We start from the raw sequence: 21,779 nt of genomic DNA on the forward strand, positions 1-21,779 counted from the left end.
AGGACCTCTTTTTTTTTTTTCCAGTCCTGAGTGAGAGGACTGTAACTTGCTCTTGTGAAATAAAGAGTCCAAAGGGCTGCTCTGACCCTAGTTCAGAAGACAGACTGCCACCACATAATGAGACCAGAGCTCAGAAACGAATAGTTTATATAAGATCTCCACTTTAGTGACTGATTAATTCCTTTACTCTTTTTTTATGTCCTTTAGCAATTCTAATTTCCATAAGCAGAAATAAGGTGTGCCTGAAGCCTGGGAAGGCTTCGGGAAATTTTGTCCATAAGAGGTAATCATTCCTGCATCTCTTAAAAAGGCAAGTTCTTTAGAACAAGTAATTACTATTTTTGTTAATGTATACTCCATAAAAGAAGATAGTATCAGCTTGAATCTATATTTCAGAAGAAATTATATGAAATCTGAAACGGAAATGAGTTGAGACTGTTGACTGGTATTTTTAGACAATGTTGGTGCCTTTCATAGTAAGATGAAGGAAGAAACAGAAGAGTTTGTGGTTAAGGTGCTGAAATACAGACAGGAGAACATATGGACTGGCATTATCATTTGAAGGTGAAAAAAGGAAAAGACTAACAAAAACTACTGTTATCAATCCACAGGTATTCTGACTAAGATAAAGCTAGAGTTGATATTTTTTTCTGGAATTTGTATTTGAAAGAGTGATATATTGGTGATTCTGCTGAAAGGCAATAGATATGAATAAAATGTGAATGGGAAAGACCAAATTCAAAAAAGGTTAGACCATAAAAGACAGATAGCAGACTTCACTGTGCTGCAAGACCTATTACTGCCTGTAACAATAAAGAGCTTAATTGATAGAAGCAAAACCAGATCAATAAAATGACCAAGAATATGATGAAATATACCATACAATAGAAAAGAAAGTAAAAATTAACAGTACCAAGAAATTACATTTAAGTAAAGAACAACAAAGGGACAGAGGGCAAATGGAAGAGGCAAGAGAAGAACCTAACTGAAGCAAGCTTAAGAAGAATCATCATTATCCTAAAAGGGAAGAACTATAACGAAAATTGGAGAAGTAATAATCAAATGGGTTAACACAAAAAAAGTGAGGCCACTGTCTGCTTATGTGATAAAATCTTTGAACAGTCTAAGGTTTACTGATTATTAACAAAAATGTGTTTTAAGAGCAACTAGTTTGACAATTTGCCTATATAAATGAGATTAATCTGTTGGGTTATTTTCCAGGAAAACTACATCAATTTTTGTGGTGTCAATCAATTCTACATTCCCTTATGGTCACTGCATTTAAACTTTTTTTTTTTTTCAACCATGATCTTCAATTGAATTTAAATGTTTGATTCCATTTATTTGAGCTCAAATTCAGTCCCATCTATCTGAAAGCACCTAAATGGTTAACTGCATCAGCTCTGTCTCTGGCCTTCTGTTAAATGGAGAAGAGCTGAAATGGAGAGACGCTTTCCGACTATAAATTTGCCTTTAGAAATCATCCACATAAGGTAAATACTTCATTCTGTATGCATATATGACGTCATCCAAAAACCTAATAAACCCAAATTTCATTATGTATTTCCATCACTCAAATTTCTCATGTAAAAGATGTGTCTATGGTCTCAACTATGGCTCTCAACACTTTTCATAAGAAGATGAGGTGAGAAGGAAGATGCAAGAGATGGATGAAATTTGACCTTTGCCTGCCACTTTGCTGCCAGTCCTGAAATTTCTGATTCACAAGTGCAGTGGCAACATGGTCCTTTAAAGACTGCTCAAATCTTAGAGTGATCACTCCACCATGCATTTAAACATCTGTGCTGATTTTGGGTGTTTTTCAACTGGCTCCTGCCCCAGTGAGGACTGGTGTGATGGCAGTCTGCTCTCATTATCATGGCAGCATGAGAAACACGGTCGTGTGCTGTTGGGCACACTGATGCTGGGACAGTTGGAGCTATAACAGTGGGTCGTCCCTCAGGACTCTGTCAAAACACTGCTGGTTAGATGCACTTCAACCATGCATGTCTGTTTTAAACATACAGGAATGAAAGAGGAGGGCCAAGCAAATGACAGCACTGTGCTGGAGATGTGGCATCTGGAAAGAACTAGAATATCAGGTAACACTGACCTACTGCAGTTTTCTCTGTATCTTGGTCAGTTTGTCCATTGGTCTGTCTTAATTCAAAAGCTCTTTGTCACTGGTCACTTACTGGATCAGCAAAAAACCATGATGAACACGGGCAACAAATATTCTAATTTACAGAAACTTTTCCAATTTAGTGTAGTTACATTTGTTGTGTTTGGGATGGCGGAATATTATATGTCAGGGTGTCACCTACAATGTGATTTATGAAGTCTGGAAAACAGATTTCTTTTTAAAAATGCAACCAAACCCAACCTGATTTGAGTTCTGTTAATTCAGATGTATAACAGTGACTTTCCTTTGAATTTATCTCCTTTTGAGTAACACAACTGAAAACTTGCCATGAAAACAATCACAGCTCTCCCTCCACATCTGACACAACCCCACTGCCCAGCAGGAGATTTTCCAGGGTTGTTTTGCTTTCTCCTGGGATGGAAGTCATGCAAGAACAGAGGGGAGAGTGCACAAGACCCCTCTGTAAATCAGGACATTTCCTTCATGCACGATAAAAAAATGTACAGATTGAAAAGATTAATCATGAGAGGCAGAAAAGCTAAATTCTGCCCTCAGATGGAAAGCTAATTTACCATCACTAAAACTCAGGGGGCAGCCATGTATAGCACATTGCAAAGTGTTAATCCTTCAGCCCAGCTGAAAGAGAGGAAAGGGACAACTAATGCTTAATTGGAGTGATTAGCACAAAACATCTTGGCTGCATATTTCTATTATTTTTGGTTTAAGGTTGAAAAGTGAAGTAATACTCCTATTACTATCTTAACAGCTGGAAACAGCTTTTCATGTTTTTTTCTCCACTGGTTGTTTTTTTTTCCAAAAACAGATCAGAGAGGATCATATTGCCAAAGTTTCCACTTCCATTGTATATGGAGAAAAGGAGGATGCTGAATTCAGACCTCCATTAGTGCTTTTTTGTAGCATCACAAGGGGGCACCACAATTCTAGTAAGTGACTAAACGTCTTTGCTTCTTGTCAGGCAATGCCAGTTAGCCCATCTTAACCAAACTACTGGATTAAGCATACAATTTCGGGGAAAGATCAGTCTTAGAACTCAAATCGCATAATCACTGCTGAGTACAGATTACAGAATGCTGAAAATATCATAATATTAAATCCTAGTTCCATCAAATAATGCTGTTCCCCATCCTGGATTCCATGGAGTCTTTTATCTTCAGTTCTACCACACTGATGGTCGCTCAGGAACCAACCATTTCACTGGCATATTTGTGTTTTCCCTTTGCAAACTCTTCTCACCAAAGGCTCCTGTAGAGTATCCAGCCTTCCTGAAAGGCATCCAATCTGAAACCACGTGGATATATAAAAGGCTATGTTAAAGGTAAGACATCTTGTGTAGGGTCCTCTATCTCAGAACTGTGCACTCGCTTGTTGTTTTAATTTACAGCACATTTCTCCTGATTGCTTTGGCTGAGTACAGAGAGAGTACACACCTTTCTTCTGTTGAACTGAAGATGCTGATTTTGCTGTTACTGCCATTTGAACCCAGTCGGCAGCCAATCGCCACGTGGCCAGCTGTTCACCTTCCCCCTTCCCCCTCCCCGGTGAAATAGGGGAGGGACAAAAAGAGGAAAATTTGTAGGTTGAATATAAGAAAAAGAATTTACTAATAGTAACAAGGAACAACTGACAAATGTAAACTCAAAACGAGAAAAATGCAGCAGTGGCTTATCGACTGTGGCAACTGCCCCCCACAGCAGCAACCCAACCGCACCAGGAAAGTCCCAACACGCTGCCACAGAAAACAAAACAGAACACACCAGAGAGAGCCTGTGTCCACCTATATACACTGAACATGATGTCACATGATATGGAATATTCCAGTGATCCACTGGGACCTGGCCCTCTAGCTGTGCTCCCTCTCAACCCAAGGAAAGTTAACTCCATCCTGGCCAAAACCAGGATTATTGTTCAGAAACAGTTCTTCACAAGGTTGTAGCTATGACCAAGGGACAGGGAAGGGATCTGACCCCTGTACTTGGCACTGGTGAGGCCGCCCCTCGATTCCTGTGTTCAGTTTTGGGCCCCTCACTACAAAAAGGACATTGAATGACTCGAGCATGTCCAGAGAAGGGCAACGAAGCTGGTGCAGGGTCTGGAGCACAGGTCATACGAGGAGTGGCTGAGGGAACTGGGGGTGTTTAGTCTGGAGAAGAGGAGGCTGACGGGAGACCTCATCGCCCTCTACAGCTCCCTGAAAGGAGGTTGCAGAGAGCTGGGGATGAGTCTCTTTAACCAAATAGTAAATGATAGGACAAGTAATGGCCTCAAGCTGCACCTGGGAAGGTTTAGACTGGATATTAGGCAGCATTTCTTTCCAGAAGGGGTTGTTAGGCATTGGAACGGGCTGCCCAGGGAGGTGGTGGAGTCCCCAACCTTGGAGGTGTTTAAAAGTCAGGTTGACACAGCACTGAGGGATATGGTGTGGTTGGGAACTGTCAGTGTTAGGTCAATGGTTGGACTGGATGATCTTCAAGGTGATTCTGTGATTCTGTGACCATGGCACATAAATGTATGCTTTTGTTTTCTCAAGTCAAAGATACTTTCAGACTGTCTTTGATGCATATTTCTGTAACAGTCCTCTAAAATACTAAACGTTAATTACAGAAGAAGGAAGATCAAGCAACCTGCCTTTACATGAGCTGGAAGTCATCAGTGACAGTGAAATAAATTATTTACTTAAGCCAGTATCAAATGCTTTTCGTATTTTCTCTTGCTCTAAGAAACCCAACCCCCTCCCAGTAAAATATCACCCCAACACTATTACAGAATTATTTTGCTTTATGAATATCCACCTACATCACAGGCATGTACAGCTTTATGAGCAATACCTTCAGAACTCAATAGCTGTCTTGCAGAACTTTTGTAACAAAACCAGAGGTTTTACAAATACAATGAATACCAAAGAGAATTTCTTTCTTGCTATGCTGCTTACCAAATTTTTACCTGATATAACACTATCTTCCTGGCAGACTGCCTGTCACCCACCATATTTTATGATGACTTGTCAATGTAATTTTATCAGTTTTTCCTGCTTTTTGTCTGCTTTAGCACACTCTGATGGTATGCACCTCCTGAGCACCTTCCTTCAGTAGTGTGTGTTCTCTAGAATTTACTGACAATTTCCTTAATTTCCAACTCACACATAATTTCCAGAAAAATCTCCTGATAATCACATTTCCAAACACATTTTTAAGGCAATTTCTTCAGCTGTTTACTCATGTGAATAAACCACATGCTGATGAAATAATTCTAGTAATTACTAACACAGTATTATGTGCAGAGAAGAAATCTGGACTGTAACACCCCTGGGGAAGGTACTGAGTGAGCTGCATACAGGTAACTTACCTGTCAAATAGTTCTCCACCTGTGACCAATTCCAGAACAAGACTGATTTCTGTAGGTGTCTCAAATATCTCCTTCAGCTTTATCTGGTAAAAGATAACAAAAAGGATTCACTTTGCTTACTTCTCTTCTTGTTGAGTATAGCACAGAGCCAACAGCAGGAAACAGGCCACAGTCAATAAAGCAGAGGATGGTACCAATTGAAGCTGGTGCAACATTTACCTTGCAGTTGAACAAATTATTATGCATGTTCTCTCCCACTCCCCTTTTTGTTGCTAGCTTTATCCTCTTTGGATTCCCTTTTTTGTTATATCTCAGCAACCTCTATCCAACACAGGAGTTTAAGATGTTGCTTTTGTTTGTGCTTATGAACACCTGTCTGCCAGTCTTTCCGAGTAAATGAATGACCTTCGCCACCTTCAAGGACTGACAACACCAACTTCCCCTTTCATTTATAGAACTATACAAGTTTCTCACTCAAATCTCTCAGAGCATCAATAATTTATTCTAAAGTGTAAGTATAATTCAACAGTCTTCCACAACAAACTGCTAATGCACTTTTGAGGAAAACCCAAAGCTTTATTCAGAACTCTCCCAAGTCTGTACTGGTGAACTACAACAATCATCCCTCAGGAACAGAAAGAATTAAAAAAAAAAAACCCAAAGAAACAAACATGGAGTTGAAGTACAAAGCTAAACTTACAATGTTTGGATGTGAAAGGCGAAGAAGAACTCCAATTTCTGTGCGGACAATTTTCTTGTCTACCTGGTTAAAAGGGGGGAGGGGAAAAGTGAAAAATTTATTTTTATGTTCACCATAGAAACTTCTAAATGCATTACAGGAAAATATGTGTGAACAGCATTTCTAGATCTCCTAGGAGAATAAGCTGATGTGAGACACACAAGTCAAACAACTGTAAGGATTAGCCCTTACCTTCCCAAATTGCAGTCTTTAACAATTCAGACACAACCTATGTCCTGTTGGGGGACATACTGGTTATTTCTCACAGGCAATGCAGACTTAGGGAGTATTTGACTCAGGAAAGACAACTGCAGATCTCCCAGAACTTGAATGTTTAAGCAAGCAAGGAAGGAAAATGCTCATAAGCAAATTATGCAAGCTTTTATGTTGCTAAGGTAATTAATACATTTATCAAGAAACTGTCTATCTGGTTTGCAAATATTCTCACAGAACCTAGAGAAATCCTACCCTGATGACAATTATAAAAGTTTTTTTTTCTATGGCAGTTTTCATCTCAGGACTTACAAAATGAATGATAATCAGCAAGTTAAGTCGCATCCACACTGATGACACAGATGATGCCAAGCAGAACATTTTGAGGGGTAGTTGTGTGGACTTTTTTAGTGGAGGCTTTCATCAAACACAAGTTTTGGGTTTGAGTTTGTTTTTTTACATCATATGGGAAATGAACAGTCATAATACATAACCTTTAAAAGGGACATAAAACTACCTTCAAATTCTTAGTGTGGAAGACACACGCTTAAAAAACAAACCGTTGTTTAATCACTTGAAGAAAAGATATACTTCTCAGTATTTTTTTTTTCCAGCAACAACAAAATTCAAGTATCAGTCACATTCAGAACTACATGATAGGCAGAATTTGATTCTCCCCTTGTGTCAATTAGGAACGATTTCAGGTTAGTAATGCCACAGTGCTCTGACAGTGGAGTAAACGAGTGGAGAACTAGAGCCCTTAGGGATTTCTTGAAACCCATTGGCATTTAACCTCTTTTAGTGGCTCTGCCAGAAAGCAAAATGAAAGAATGAAAAAAAAAAAAACCCACATCTTTGGGCAGATTTAGTGCATGTGAGAAGCAGCAGAAAACAAAAATCAAAGAGGAATGAAATATTCTGTTATCCGAACACCTAATTGGAGATAAAAATCATGGTCAATAACTAAATATTCACAGGTAAACCTGCTCTAGGATCAAACACAGGACCCTTTATGCCTGTGACCATTACAGCCTTTCTGAACTTCATTGCTTTCTACTCCGAACACAAGTGTTTCTTTGCTCTTGCCTGCTACATAAATACTGAGCAGCAGATTTGAAGAATGGTATCCTGTGCAGTTTCATAAAATGCTGTAAGCACCAGACTGTGGTCTTACTCTGTTTCAACATTCCCTTGGCATCAGTGATGTTATTCAACTCTGGGTTACTTTTGTGAGTGCAAATAGGGGCTCCAAAGCCTAGTGCTGGGTAGCAAGAGGCTCTTGATGATCCAGAGAGCAATACATTTCTGGACTGTTTTCATATGTTTTGCACCTTAGGATCAGAAAAATTAATGTACAATATTGCATGGACAGTCATTTCCCCAGGAGAGCTGTTTAGACTGAGCAATTTACCTTATCCAAAACCACCACTACAAATTGAACAACCTACAGTTTATTCTCTGCAGTTCTGAAAATGTTTGTGGATCAAACATGCCTGGCAACAAGCATGGAAGAGGCTGTCTAAACTCTAAAGATGCTTCCTTTTGACACTGAGTAGTTACAACTGAGGAACAATAGAAGCCCTCCCCTCATCTTGTGGGTGGCAACAAATTAAGTGAAAAAGTGAACTGAGACTCAGTTTCAGGTCCTTGCTTTCTTAGACATTTACTCTGCAACCATAGGTGAGTCCACCTACACTTAAACTAATTCTGTACCAGGTTGTGCAAATGACTGGTTGGTTGATCTAACACTGGTGTGATTTTACTGAGCTGTATTTTCTGTTTGCAAACTTTAAATTGCAAGCAATCAAGAGGCATTTGCTGTGATAGGCCTATGAAGCAGCATTCTGCTCTAGTACATCTGCATCAGTTTGAGAAGTCATTTGCCAGGTAATCCTGAAATGGTTATTTATTAGTTCTTCACCATTGACCCTAGGTATAAAGGTGTCACTGCCCATAGACCAAAAAAATTTCAAAGTTGCTAGTAATTATTAAACTCCACATCTATATGATTCCATGGCTTACCTGTGGAGACATTCACATGAAGCGCTAAAATGCAGCATATCTGCAAGAACTGCTTGTAGGTGAAATGCAGTCTTGACTTGCGCTGTGGCTTGCAGTGCTCAACAGTATACTTTAAGCAAACAGGAGCTGTGACTGTAGCACAGGTAAGTATCTGCATGTTGGCTTTAATCTAACCAGATAAAGTACCTGCAGCAGTGAAGATAGAGGGACCTGAACCTGGGAGCCAGAGGCAGTCCCAGAACCCAGTGTGCTAAACTGAAACATCTATGTGTACTGCAGCTGGACACATGGCTTTGCTGTGTTACCTGACATCACCACACAAATGTTAGCATGTTGTGTGCACTCAAAACTACAATCTTATGTCCTGTTTACAGACAGACAGACAAAGGATTAATGGCATTAACAGAGTACTTCACACAACCAAGGCCCAGGAAGTTAGGACACGATCTGCAAATGTGGATGAATGAAATTATCCACCTCCTTGATTTATATTAAAACTTTTACATTAAAAAGGTAATTATTCCTAGGTTACTCCTCGGTATCTTATCTCTCCAGTTATTTCACTTCTCTAGAATTAGGCATTTATCTATTTTAATAGTTGCATGTCTGCAAACACCTTGTCTTTGAAATTTGATACTCGTTATGCAGTGAAGTAGCAATAGGTCTACAATCAGTCTATTTCTGATTTATAAATTTCAGACTATTTTGACAATGGAAAGGTCTGGAAAATTCCCTAATGAAAGCTGAGATTCTTCCATGTTTCCATGCCCTGAGACAGTGAGATGGATTGATGCTACAAACCTCTGAGATGTAAAACTGTTGCTCCTATCCAGATTAAATGAAACAAGATAAAATGAACTGTCACTGTAAACAGATTAATCCAGCTGCTGCCTTGCATTATGTATGCCATCCTGAAAACAGGTGGCCAACAGATGCACATAGCCCTCCAATTTAGTAGAGAGCAAGCAGAGCACATTCCTCATGCTGCAAGTCCTGTCTCTGCTGCTCTCCTTCCCCAGGGTGCTCTGAACAAGGAGGGGTATATCTGGCCAAGTATGATCACCATGCAGGTTGGGTGACAGCGCTGTGCCCAGGCAAATAGTGAAGCAGTCAATGCATATGGCTCTCGAGGAGCTTCACAGCACTGTCCACCTCAGGGAGTCTGTTCACCCCAGTTCTGCATAGCTCCTTATTTAATCGCCCACTTATTGACTCACATGAACACCTCTAATTTGAGCAATGAATGCCTTATCAAACCAGCAAGTCAGGCTCTGAGCATGTATTTCTCCGCACTTACTGTGAACATGTTGCAAATCACTGACTTTCCACCACACTCCATGAGAAGTGCTTCCAAGTAACAATTTTTATGTTCATCCCAGCTAAACTGCTCTGGAGCCTAACTCCTTCTGTATGGACTCAGTTGCTAATTACCATTTATAACTTTGCCATTATTTTGTCTTCTCACAGTTAAGCTGAAATATTAAAACCTATACATAGACTACCCACAAGCAGAGCTGCAAATTCTCTGGTGGTCTAAAAGGTCTGTTCCTAAATATTACAGCTACACAGAGGGCTGCTGGGTTACCCTGATTCTCTTGAAAGGTTTCAAGAAAAAAATAAATTCATTTAAAGTTTCATTTTAAATAATTCTTCACAAGAAGGAGATTCAAAGTACATATTGTATATACAGTTTTAGGTTTTGCTTTCTAATTTTAGAGTGTCCTGAGTAACAGAAATTCCAGTTTCTGCCCAGTTTATACATAGAATATCTTCTCAGAAAGTCTTTCAAGTCAAGACTTTAAGATGAAAACACTCTAAATAAGACTTCTGAATGTGTTTTTTCATCTGTATCAAAGCTGAATAGTACTGCTGAAATCATGCTGGTCTATGTATCAAAGCAAGATAGGATATCAGTCTTCACCATAAGTGATAAAGAATCTTGGGTCATACAAAAACGTGGTATGACAGAGAAATCCCAGAACAAATGAAAATAGATGCTTTATGTGTGACCCAGTCTCTCTGAGTTACTCTGGTGTAATTCAGTAACCAGCATGGCAGTCAACAGTGCATAAAAGCAGAATTTAAAAAAGCTGACCCTTCTTAATGAAAGGATACTTCTTCGTTCCAACTAGGGCATTTATTTAACACCTGCTTCAGGTGATTCGATTCTTTGTGTGACCTTTTTTTTTGAATGAAAGTAAGAGCTTCTTAAGTAAAGAACTCCTTCTATGTTTTAGGGACTGTTCTTGCTGGGACACTGCTTGACCTTCTCAGAAAGGTCAGCAGCTCTCTCTTTGTATGGGAGCAACATTTGTACTCCTAATGGATTAATATTATCTTAAAAAAAAAAAAAAGTTCAAAATAATATTTTTGTATTTTGAGCTTGGTAGACAATTCTGGCTCTATCTTCATTCAAACTGAACATGACATCCCTGAAGAACATAACAATACAATAAAGCACAGAGTTAATTGCACAACCCTGCAGTATCTTCCATAAATCAGCAGGGAGTTTTCAGTCAGTAGGTTACTGAGAATTTTTATTTTCAGCCTCCATAAGTAAACTGTATTATTAATGCAAAGAAAACAGACTGTTCATTATTAGAACAACTATTTCCTGTGCACATGTCCACATTTCCAATTTGCAGTTATAATCCTTCAATTGATGCATATTCTTCAGACTGAACACACTTGCATGGAACCTCTGCAAGTTACATCAATGTGCTTGCATTTGTCCTGTTAGGTGCCTAAAACTGCTTGTACATGCAAACCTCCTCGCTGCAAATACAGATTAGCTGGGCTTGTACAAGCATATGCTTTTAAAAAATGAAAGAGAAATGCACTGTCTGCATACAGTACTTAAAGTACTTACAGTGCTTAAATGTAAATTGTTCCATCAAAGAAGCAACACTTTCATTTCTCAAAAAGCACAGTACATTTGCAAGAAAACCATCAGATTGGTAGAGATGATTTGTGGGATTGTATAGACTTCAGCACAGTAAAGCACATGCTGACATATCTCTTGCAATATACAGTTTCAATGGTAAAGCTGATCAGATGCAGGTAATATTCCCCAAAGACACACAAGCCTTTGTGAACGGGTTCTTCTGCTCACCCATATTAACTTGGTCTCATCACTAAAGCGTGAGGGATGGGTCCAAAGGCACTTAAATCTTGCACAACACTGGTCATTTGCAATAATACATTTTATGTCTGAGTTCAAAACAAGTTATATGTTAATTAGAAAAGGCCTTATTATATGCTATGGTCTAACTATCTGACTAATGTAGTTGTTATTTACACTCCTGACTCATTTATACACAGATTTCTGCAAATATGTTTGATAATTGTTGAACGGTTTATGCAAACAAATTTCAGGCTATTAGGTATTCATGAACTGCTCATTTCAGCTGTTCACTATTTATAGTGTGATACTGCTGTTGCTACTGTTCCCAAAGCCAGGTGGAGGAGAACACTTTTAAGAAACAAGAACAATGTGTAAATCAAAAGTACTTCTTTTTAGTTCAAAATAGTCACTTTTATAGGATTATTTAGAAAATTGTACTTCCCATTTTCTTGCCCATTCTGGCTTTCAGTTTATACAAGTGAATCAAAAATTCTCCTCTCTTCTCAGTGAAAACTTATTAATCGAGTAGTCCCTTAGAAATTGAGAGCTATTAGGTGATAGGACATGTCCTATCATCCTGTATAACATTTTATCTTAAAGCTACTGAAATTTCTAAGGAGTCCCCAGCTGCACAATAAAGGCCTGGAATATGTTATGTCTACTTATATTATTAGCCAAGTTCAATTTAAGCCTGCTGCAATTTAAGAAATTGCACATAAATAGTAAGCTAGTGTACCCATCCTTCTCTGAATCAACTCACAGTTACAGATCCATGTGAACCTCACTGTTATCCAATGTAGATTTGATGCATTGGGGATACCATTAATATCGTAATCTCCACCACAGATATAAAATTATTCCTTATCATCAATGTATCAGTTTTGGCTAGTATAGAGTTAATTTTTCTAATAATAACTTGTAAGGGCCTATGTTTTGTATTGGTGGTGAAAACATCGTTGATAACACAGGGATGTGTTAGCTATGGCTGAGCAGTGATTATGCAGCATCAGGGCCTATTCTGCTTCTCACACTGCCCCAGGCCAGGGGTGCACAAGAAGTTGGGAGGGGACACAGCTGGGACAGCTGACCCCAACCAACCACAGCGATATCCCATACAATGTAACATAAAAGCTGGTGGAAGAAGGAGCAAGAGGGTATGTTCGGAGTGATGGTGTTTGTCTTCCTAAGTAACTGTTATGTGTGATGGAGCCCTACTTTCCTGGAGATGTCTGCTGATAGGAAGGAGTGAATGAATTCATTATTTAGGTCACTTGTGCATTTACTTATTCAACCGCCTTTATTCCAGCCTACAAGTTTTCTCACTGTTACCCTTCCAATTCTCTCCCCACTCCCCCTGAGGGAAGTGAGCAAGTGGCTGTGTGGGGCTGAGCTGCTGGCTGGGGTTAAACCACGACAATCTACATGCTATGTCCCTCCATTTTGTAAGCAATAACATAAATGATGATTGGGGAAGGCATAGTTGTGTGTCTGATGATCAAATGAGACTATTTAGTTCAAAATATTTCAGATGGGATGAAATCATGACAATGTCAGGTGCACATTAAGTCTTGCATGTCTTCTCTGATGAACGACCCTGAATCTCTGGACCAACAGCTTAAATGACACCTGTACTAGGAGACTTGTAATCTCCTGATGATAGATAATTCTTCTGGTAGGTCAGCCCCAAACACTGATAATGAGGGGTCCTGAAGTTACTTCAGTGTTGTTTGACATTATATAGAACTTGTAACTCTACACTTACGGGAACCATATAAATGACCCCATGCCCCAAAACTGCTTAAAATTTACCATTTATATACTTTATAATCTGAGTAACACAGAAAACCAGTAGATCCTTAAAGGAAAGCAGGGAAGGAATCCCTTGTCAAAAATTTTCAGGGACTGAAAATGTAAAATATTTGATATAGTTGGAGGAGAATACAGACAAGCATGTAGAGATGGTGAGATGGTTAAGAGAGGTAGGCAGACATGTGAAAGCAAGGTCTTATAAATGATCTAGCAAGCTCACTTCATAGATTAGAAACTGTGAGCTGAGATTCTTGTTAGCACTATGTCTCAACAAATAATGTTAGAATTTACAAGACTGTTTTTGTCCCTACATCACTCCAATCCCTATGGAGGATGTCTCAACTACGTTAATGACAGCACATTAACTTGACTTCTCTGTCAGGATCTATGAGCTGTGCTGAAAAAAAAGGACAAGTGACTGAGCAGGCTGAGCGCAGCAGGAACATACAGTGGCTTCCACCTGTGAATTCTGGACACAAGACCCTCAGAGTGCCTTCCACATTCGATCCTCTGTTCCCTGACACTTCATATAATTTAGAAGAAAATGAAGGAGATGCTGAAAGGAGGCAATTGTAAGCTATGTGAACTTGAACCAGTGAATATTTTAATTTCAGGAGACTCTCCTATGTCTCCCTTTCTGGGCAATGAAATCACATGCAGATGTGACAAATCACACAGAATCAGAACCTAAAAAACACCTCTAATGTATAAGGTGTGATTTAGGGTGCAATTTTGTTACTTAAAAGAAATAAACCTGCAATAAATCCCTGAAGACCCCATAGGTTCTCATATTTCTGCAGGCAAAATCTAGTTCATCTTTTGGTGAGCTCTAGCTACCCAGTGATGAGAAACTGTGACCTTCAACCTAAATTTTTTGAGGTCCTTCTTACAATCGCAATACTCTGATAATGCTATCATAAACTTTGGGATGAACAAGCTCTGTACGAAGCTCAGTGCTAATAAAGCTGTCTCAGTTTGAATACATTTCACATATCCACTACATGGGAGGAAGAAGACCTGGCTTAAAACACACAAGTTCTTAGGTGACATAACACACAAGTTATAGTGATATTATAGTGTGTCTGCCATAGGCTGCCTGACCAGGAAGAACAAGCGGATTAGGCCCTCTACAGACAGATAGCAGCAGCCTCACATTTGCAGACCCTGGTCCTCATGGGGAACTTCAACTACTCTGATATCTGCTGGAAGGAGAACACAGCAGGACACAAGCAATCCAAGAGGTACTTGCAGCACACTGATAACAACTTCCCGATCCAAGTGACAGAGGAGCCAGTAAGAACAGATGCTTTGCTGGACCTCATACTTACCAGCAAGGAAGGATTGTTCTGGGATGTGAAGATCAAAGGCAGTAACCATGAGGTGGTAGAGTTCAGGATCCTGAGGGCAGGGAGGACAGTGAAAAGCAAGATCACAACCCTGGACTTCAGAAGAGCAGATTTGGCCTCTTCATAGAAAAGTTCTCCTTAGAAAAATCCCATGGGATAGGTCCTAGAAGGAAGGTAGGGTTCAAGAAAGCTGGTTAATATTCAAGGATCGCGTCCTCCAATCTCAAGAGTAAACCATCTCAGCGAGTAATGTAAAAAATTTCAGGAGGTCTGTGAGGATAAACAACAAGCTTCTGGCCAAATTCAAACACAAAGCATACAGAGCATGGAAGGGTAACCTGAAAGGAATACAGGAACATTGTCCAAGCATCCAGGGATGAAGTTAGGAAAGCTAAAGCCCAAATGGAATTGAACTTGGAAAGGGATGTCAAAGGCAAGAAGAAGGTCTTGTATAATTAGACAAGTGACAAAAGCAAGGTTAGGGCCTGCTGCTGAATGAGGCAGAGGACCTGCTGATGCAAGGCATGGAAAACGCTGAATGCCTTCTTCAACTCAGTCCTTACTGGCAAGCCCAGCCTTCAGGAATCCCAGGCTCCAGAGACCAAGGGGAAAGGCTGGAGCAAGGAAGATGTACCCTTGGTGGAAGAAGATCAGGTCAGGGAAGACTTAAGCTAATTAAGCTTACATTAAATCCATGAGCCCTGATGGGATGCAGTCATGAGTGCTGAGGGAGCTGGCAGATGTCATTGCAAGGACACTCTCAATAATCTTTGACAGATCATGATGACTGGGAAAAGTGCCCAAAGACTGGAGGAATGCAAATGTCACTCATGTCTCCGAGAAAGGGAAGAAAAGGCACCCAGGGAATTACAGGCCAGTCAGTCAGCTTCACCTCAATCCCTGTGAAGGTGACCAAGCAGATAATCCTGGAAAACACTTCCAGGCACACAAAGGACAAGTCAGTCATCAGGAGTATTCACCAAGGGCAAGCCATGTTTGACCAACTTGAGAAACTTCTACAATGAAATGACTGGCTTCATAGATGAGGGGAGAGCTGTGGACATTGTCTAGCTGGACTTCAGTATGGCCTTAGACATTGTCTCCAATAAGATCCCCATAGACAAACTGTTGAAGTATGGGCTGGACAAGCAGACAGTAAGGTGGCTAAACGACCAGTCCCAGAGGGCCATGATGGGTGGCATGAATTCTAATTGAATGTCAGTAACTAGTGATGACCCCAGGGGTCAATACTGAGCCCAATCCTGTTTAACATCTTCATTAACAATCTGAATGATAACACAGAGTGCATCCTCAGAAAATTTGCTGATTACACCAAATGGGGAAGAAGGGCTGATATATCAGAGGCTCATGCTGACATCCAGAAGGACTGGGACAGGCTGGTGAAATGGACTGACAGAAACCTCATGCAGTTCAACAAGGGGAAGTGCAAAGTCCTTGCACCTAGGGATGAACAACGTACAGTACACATGGGGGGCTGCCCAACTGGAAGGCAGCTTGGCAGAAAAGGACCTTGGCATCCCAGTGGACACCAAGTTGAATATGAGTCAGCAACGTGCTCTTGTGGCAGAGAAGGCCAATGGTATCCTGGCCTACATTAGAAGTGTTGTCACCAGATCAGGGGAGGTGATCCTTCTCTACTCAGCACTAGTGAGGACACACCTGGTCTACTGCATGCAGTTCTGGGGTCCCCAGTACAAGAGAGATAAGGATATACTGGAGACAGTCCAATGAAGGGCCACCAAGATGATGAAGAGACTGGAGTGTCCCTCCTATGAGAAGCGACTGAGAGATCTGTTTAGCCTGGAGAGGAGAAGGTAGATTTTACCTGTGAAGTAAAGCATACAGGAGGTAGTTATTGATGTTTTATGAACTGTGGTACTAATTTCCTGTATACATATACATATACTTCACAAATCTAGCTCCTAGCCTCAATACCTCATGTGCTCTTCATCCATAGAACATGGAAATACTGACGTGTTTTCTCACTGTGGTGTTGTAGTTGAAACACAGTAATGGCCCAAAACCAGTAACTGAGATTAGGTATAATGGTGAAATTAATAATTTTCCCAGACTTTTGGCTTCTCATTTGTAGAAATTAGGACTCTCATCTGCAGGAATTAGGACTTTTCCCACAAATTCTTGAAAGCCATGTGACAGGGTTCTTTTGACTTTTTATTTTCTTGTATTTTTACATTCAAATCCTATACCTACTATGTTTGACACTCAGTCCAGATACCTACAATTATTATCACGGTATTTCTTCTTGTAGCACTACTCTTTTATCAGTGTATAAAAAGCTAAAACCTGTATGAGTGTTACATATCTTGCAGACAAAATCTAAACTTATGCAGGCTGATCTTCCTGAGAGTACTGCTTAGAGGTCCTCGGAAGTTAGCATATTGTGTTATCTTTGCAATTCTAAAATACATTTGAAATCAGAATTCTCTCAAAAAAATTGTCAATGAAAGTGACTTGAATACCACAGGACTGAAATACAAAACAAACCATCTCATTTATGGTATTTCTTATTACTTATAGAAATGTTTCCAGCTGGTTTTAACTATATCTACTGAAAACATGCCCAGTTGGAGTTTCAAACATCTGCTTCTTGGAAACAAACATCAGTATTCGAAGGCTGCTTAAAATGAAGGGGAGGAATAACAATGGAAGTGGGGCAGGCTTTTTACATTTGTAGGAAAACATGTTATTAGAGTTTTTTTTATTATTTATTCAGGGTTTGCGTTTTTTGGTTTGCCTTTTTTTTTTCCTCTTAAGGAAGCCTTTCTTAAGTGTTTTGAGCAGAGAGCAAGTTTAGTGTGGCAAAAATTTGGGATGATCCTCATCCATACACATGAGTCCTGCAGCATCAACTGTCACAATATTTGGCTTAGAAAACTGTGCTGAACCTTAGTTCCAGTTTTAAAAGATGCTATGACCAGGTGGTATATTTCATGGAGATCAGATGCTGGCTTCATGATTTCTCAAAGAAGCTTCTGTAACCAGAACCCACAGGTTGTGCTGCTTACACAGATGCTGTGCTAATTTCCACCTTTACTTTTCCATTCCTCCCTACATGTGGTCAGTCTTTCTCTTAAAAGACATTAAGACAAAACACCCCTCAGCCAAAGAAAATATATTTTCTCTTGAAATACTCCAGTGTAACCAGTTTCTCAAGTGAGTACATGCTGATTATGGAGCTCTCGGTAAAATAAATCCTCTCTCTTATAGACCTGTTAGATTTGTTTGAGTTACTACAGAGAACTCAGCTTCAGGCCAGAGGAATAAACCCCGGATGCTATATTTTAAGTTGTATGCTTTTATTGCAAGAGCTGAACCACCAGCTCCAGAGAAAACACTATGGTTTATTATTTTTTGCCCTCTTCCCTTATTTTTTTGTGCATGAAGCCAGTCTTCCCTTACTACCTTGCTCAACAGCATAGAACAAGCTCAACCTCACTCCCCGCAAATGAGTAACTGTCACAACTGTGATGTGGAACACACACTCCTGAAAACAGCTTCCTAAAATGTAGAGGGAGAAGACTTTCAGAGATCCTCAGCACAAGCCTCACTGACCAACCATCTATGCAGAAGCCTTGACTTCCCTGCAGTACAGCTCCATCAAAAGGATGTCTCCACATTTCTTTACCAGGCTGTAAGTAATGAAGGGTTTCTGAGAAGGAGGACTATAATCTCAGGATAGCCTAGTATTTACCTCTGCACTTCCGCTCAGTCCTTTTGCAGGGTTGTGTCTTTGCTTTAGGGGTTAAATATATCCTTACACAGCCACATATTTCATCGCTTTTCTGATTTGCCTTTTCACATTTATGTGCAGTCTAGGCACAGAAAGCTCCTCTAGGCTTGCTTAAAGCCATGGAGAAGACAAATCACTGAAAGCTGGAAAGAAAAATGTGCATGGATGGAAGAAAATGTACAGCTCATATTGTTTCACAGAAGTTCCTGTTAAGTTATTCAAAGCTAAACGTGTGTCATTTGGGGTTGGTTTCGGTTTTTGGGGGTCTTTTTTGTTTGGTTTTGTTTTTACTGAATTAATCATCTAGGGGCTGTTATTTAGTTTCTCAGAACTACATGTTCAACAATGCAGCGTATACAGTAGATTAAGCTTCCTTGAACTGCATGAAGAGTTGAGCTTCATGTTTTCCTTTTTTATTAGCTGTTCTTTGTATTTCTGGAAAATAACCTGTGAAGTTAGTGTTAGCTAATTACCTATAAATTAAATGGAGTAAGGAAAAAAGAGATACAATACATATACATCTCTATTCTTACAATCTGAACCCAATGTATGACTTAGTCAGGAGGAGCACAGCAATTCAATCTAAATGGTGACAGGTTAATATAGAACAGAAATACTGTTCTATATTAAGCAATTTTACAAATCACCTGCACTGCAACGGGATACAACATAGTACGCTGTAATGCAGATGACATGTTAAATAACGTCATGTATGTAGGACAGGCTTTCTTCAGTTGTAGAATGGGATTTTTTCCTTTACTGAAGGATGTCCTGTCAATACAGACAAAACCCACTTTTTTCTTTCCAAGGACTAAATCAGCATATTACAAAGCTGATTTTCAGTAAAATTTCCACCTTCACTAACTGGTGTCTGATTTCATAGCATCTAAAGCAAAAAAACTATTAGTATCTTACTGCAAGAAAAAACAGTTTTCTGTTCTTTTGTAGGAGATTTATGTAAAATTATCTTTCTTATTCTTTAGACACTATGCCTTTTATGGATTTATCTTTTAGTTAAAATCCCTTTCTTTTGGAATTTAGTGAGTCAGCCTTTGGAAGCCAGATTCCTCATACATATGAGGGAAAACTGGATATAAGCAGTGGAAAACTCAAAGCCTTACTGCCTTAATTCTTTATTGAAGATAATTTTGACTGAAATTTTTTTTTTCATCTTTCAGAAGAAACATAACAGTGTGAAGTGCACTTGAATGAGATGATGATATGGATGACAAAAAACGAGCTAACCAGGAAAAATAATCTACATATATAATAGCGGTACTGCAGATGGAGTGGTAATTAAGGAATCACCATTTCCCAATAATTACCAAGTGATGGCATGTGTGGTGTGTGGATGTGTGAATGAATAACAGAAGAGAATGTGTGAACTAGCTGACATAAATAGACCTTTTTAATGGTGAGTACTGATGTGCAGTTGACTGTTTTCACGTAGACTTATATATAACACTATTCTTTTTTCTTTTTGGAAAAATTGAATATTAGAATATCCACATTAATACAATGTGATAATGAATACCAGACTCGTGAGGAAAACTGACCTTAAATTTACATATATATGTAAATATATTACAAACATTTGTAATCTGAAGAAAAAAGAATACTGTCATAGCACCTCATACAAATTGTATTATGTCAGATTCTTGCTTTCTCTGTGGACCAGGTATATCAGCTAAACTTCATCGTTCTCAGGTATCAGTCAAATAAGGGTGCTGACAATTACTGCAACACAGGAGATATATATGTCTCATTATAAAGTCTATAGAGAAACAGGCATATGGAGGCAGGAAGCACTCAAATTGTAAATCCCAAAGGCCACATGGGGGCAAACGCAAACTTTCATTTTATAGCTACAAACATACATATTTTTCTCCAAAAGTCAGTAAAATACCTATTTACTAATTCTATCTCCCAGTGTGATATACAGTCCCCACCCAACCCTGTGGCACTTGTATTCTTAGTCAATTGGAAGGCTTAACCAAAAACAGCACTCCTCCAAGAAAACAGATCAAGTATTTGCATGAGCTTCTTCATTATCACTTAATACCACCAATTCACTGCAACACAAAATGAAAAACCCAGCCAACTATACTCTCTGTATACTTTATAATACATATGTATATGTTATAGTGTGTGTAAATAAATGATAGTATATATGTGTATATAATGTGTGCAGATATATACACATATATATATATGCAAACATGAATGCAATTGAGACTTTTTATGTATGCCTTTATAGACTGTTACGATCTGCTTCAGAGGGATATCCAGTCCCACTTACCCAGGAGAGAAGCCTCTTACCTTTACATTTGCTCATGCTCCTCTCTGCTCCACAGACATAAACTCTTTGTTGTTCTCAAACTGTCTAACTGATTAGTACGAGTAGATTAATCCCAGAACAACTATTTCCACCATATGTGTTGCCTGAAAACTGTTGCTCTGTTTCTGATCTGATGAAGAGTTCATGTGCCTGAACATTCGTCTGATTTAGAACACCAGCAAGTCTGCATGAAGAATTCTGCTTCACAAAATCTGGTTTTAATTAAAGTGCTGAGAAAGTATTAGTTAAGCATCACAAACCCTGTGAGGGAGGATGCCTACACATGAAAAAAATGAAATGAGAATTCTCCAAAATAGTCTCTGTACTTGCATGCCTCATTGACTGAAACACAGAGGGCCTAATATTTCATAATAATCACTCTTAGGGGACAGTACCTATCCATTAAAACCTAGGAATATTAACCAGACTATCCTTCAAAGCATTAATGACAAGCAAATCAAGTAACTATTATCTCATTTTTATGGGTGAGAAAGTTGAAACCAAAACAAATATTTTCACCGATGTCACAGGCTGAATCCAGGCTCCAGCTCAGCATCCTGCTCCCCTTTCCAGAGTGTGTTGCTTTATTGCAATGGCAGCTCTCAAATTACTTCAGTTAAAATTGTTAGTGCTTGGTAGACCTGTAACATAGTCATGCATTTCGTGTCTTAATTTAGAAACCATGGAACAGGGGCAATCTGTTCCCTTCACTACTTTTAAAGCAACTTGTCTAGACTCAGGTAGGAAATTTAAGGCAGAAGAGCATCTAATTTCTTGGAAGGCGTTCACCTGTGCAGACTATGAGACAATCTGGAGGCTGGCCCTGGTTCATATGCTGCCTAGCTTTCTCAGAACACACCAAAAGGAGGCAAAGGTCTGCAGATGAGAGGTTTAATTTCATAAATAGCCC

The 21,779-nt window shown here is 39.3% G+C and overlaps 1 protein-coding gene across 1 annotated transcript in view; it reads right to left on the minus strand.

Annotated features, from left to right (window-relative positions):
- CAMK4 (calcium/calmodulin dependent protein kinase IV) overlaps positions 1 to 21,779 on the minus strand; it is a 226,028-nt gene that overhangs the window by 99,076 nt on the left and 105,173 nt on the right. Inside the window, exons 3-4 of the mRNA XM_074931666.1 lie at positions 6,207 to 6,269; positions 5,507 to 5,589 (exon numbers count right to left, since the gene is read on the minus strand). Of these exons, the coding sequence (XP_074787767.1) occupies positions 5,507 to 5,589; positions 6,207 to 6,269 (146 nt within the window). The remainder of the gene's footprint in view (positions 1 to 5,506; positions 5,590 to 6,206; positions 6,270 to 21,779) is intronic.

Source organism: Athene noctua, chromosome Z, assembly GCF_965140245.1.
Source record: "Athene noctua chromosome Z, bAthNoc1.hap1.1, whole genome shotgun sequence".
Classification (NCBI taxonomy): Eukaryota; Metazoa; Chordata; class Aves; order Strigiformes; family Strigidae; genus Athene; species Athene noctua.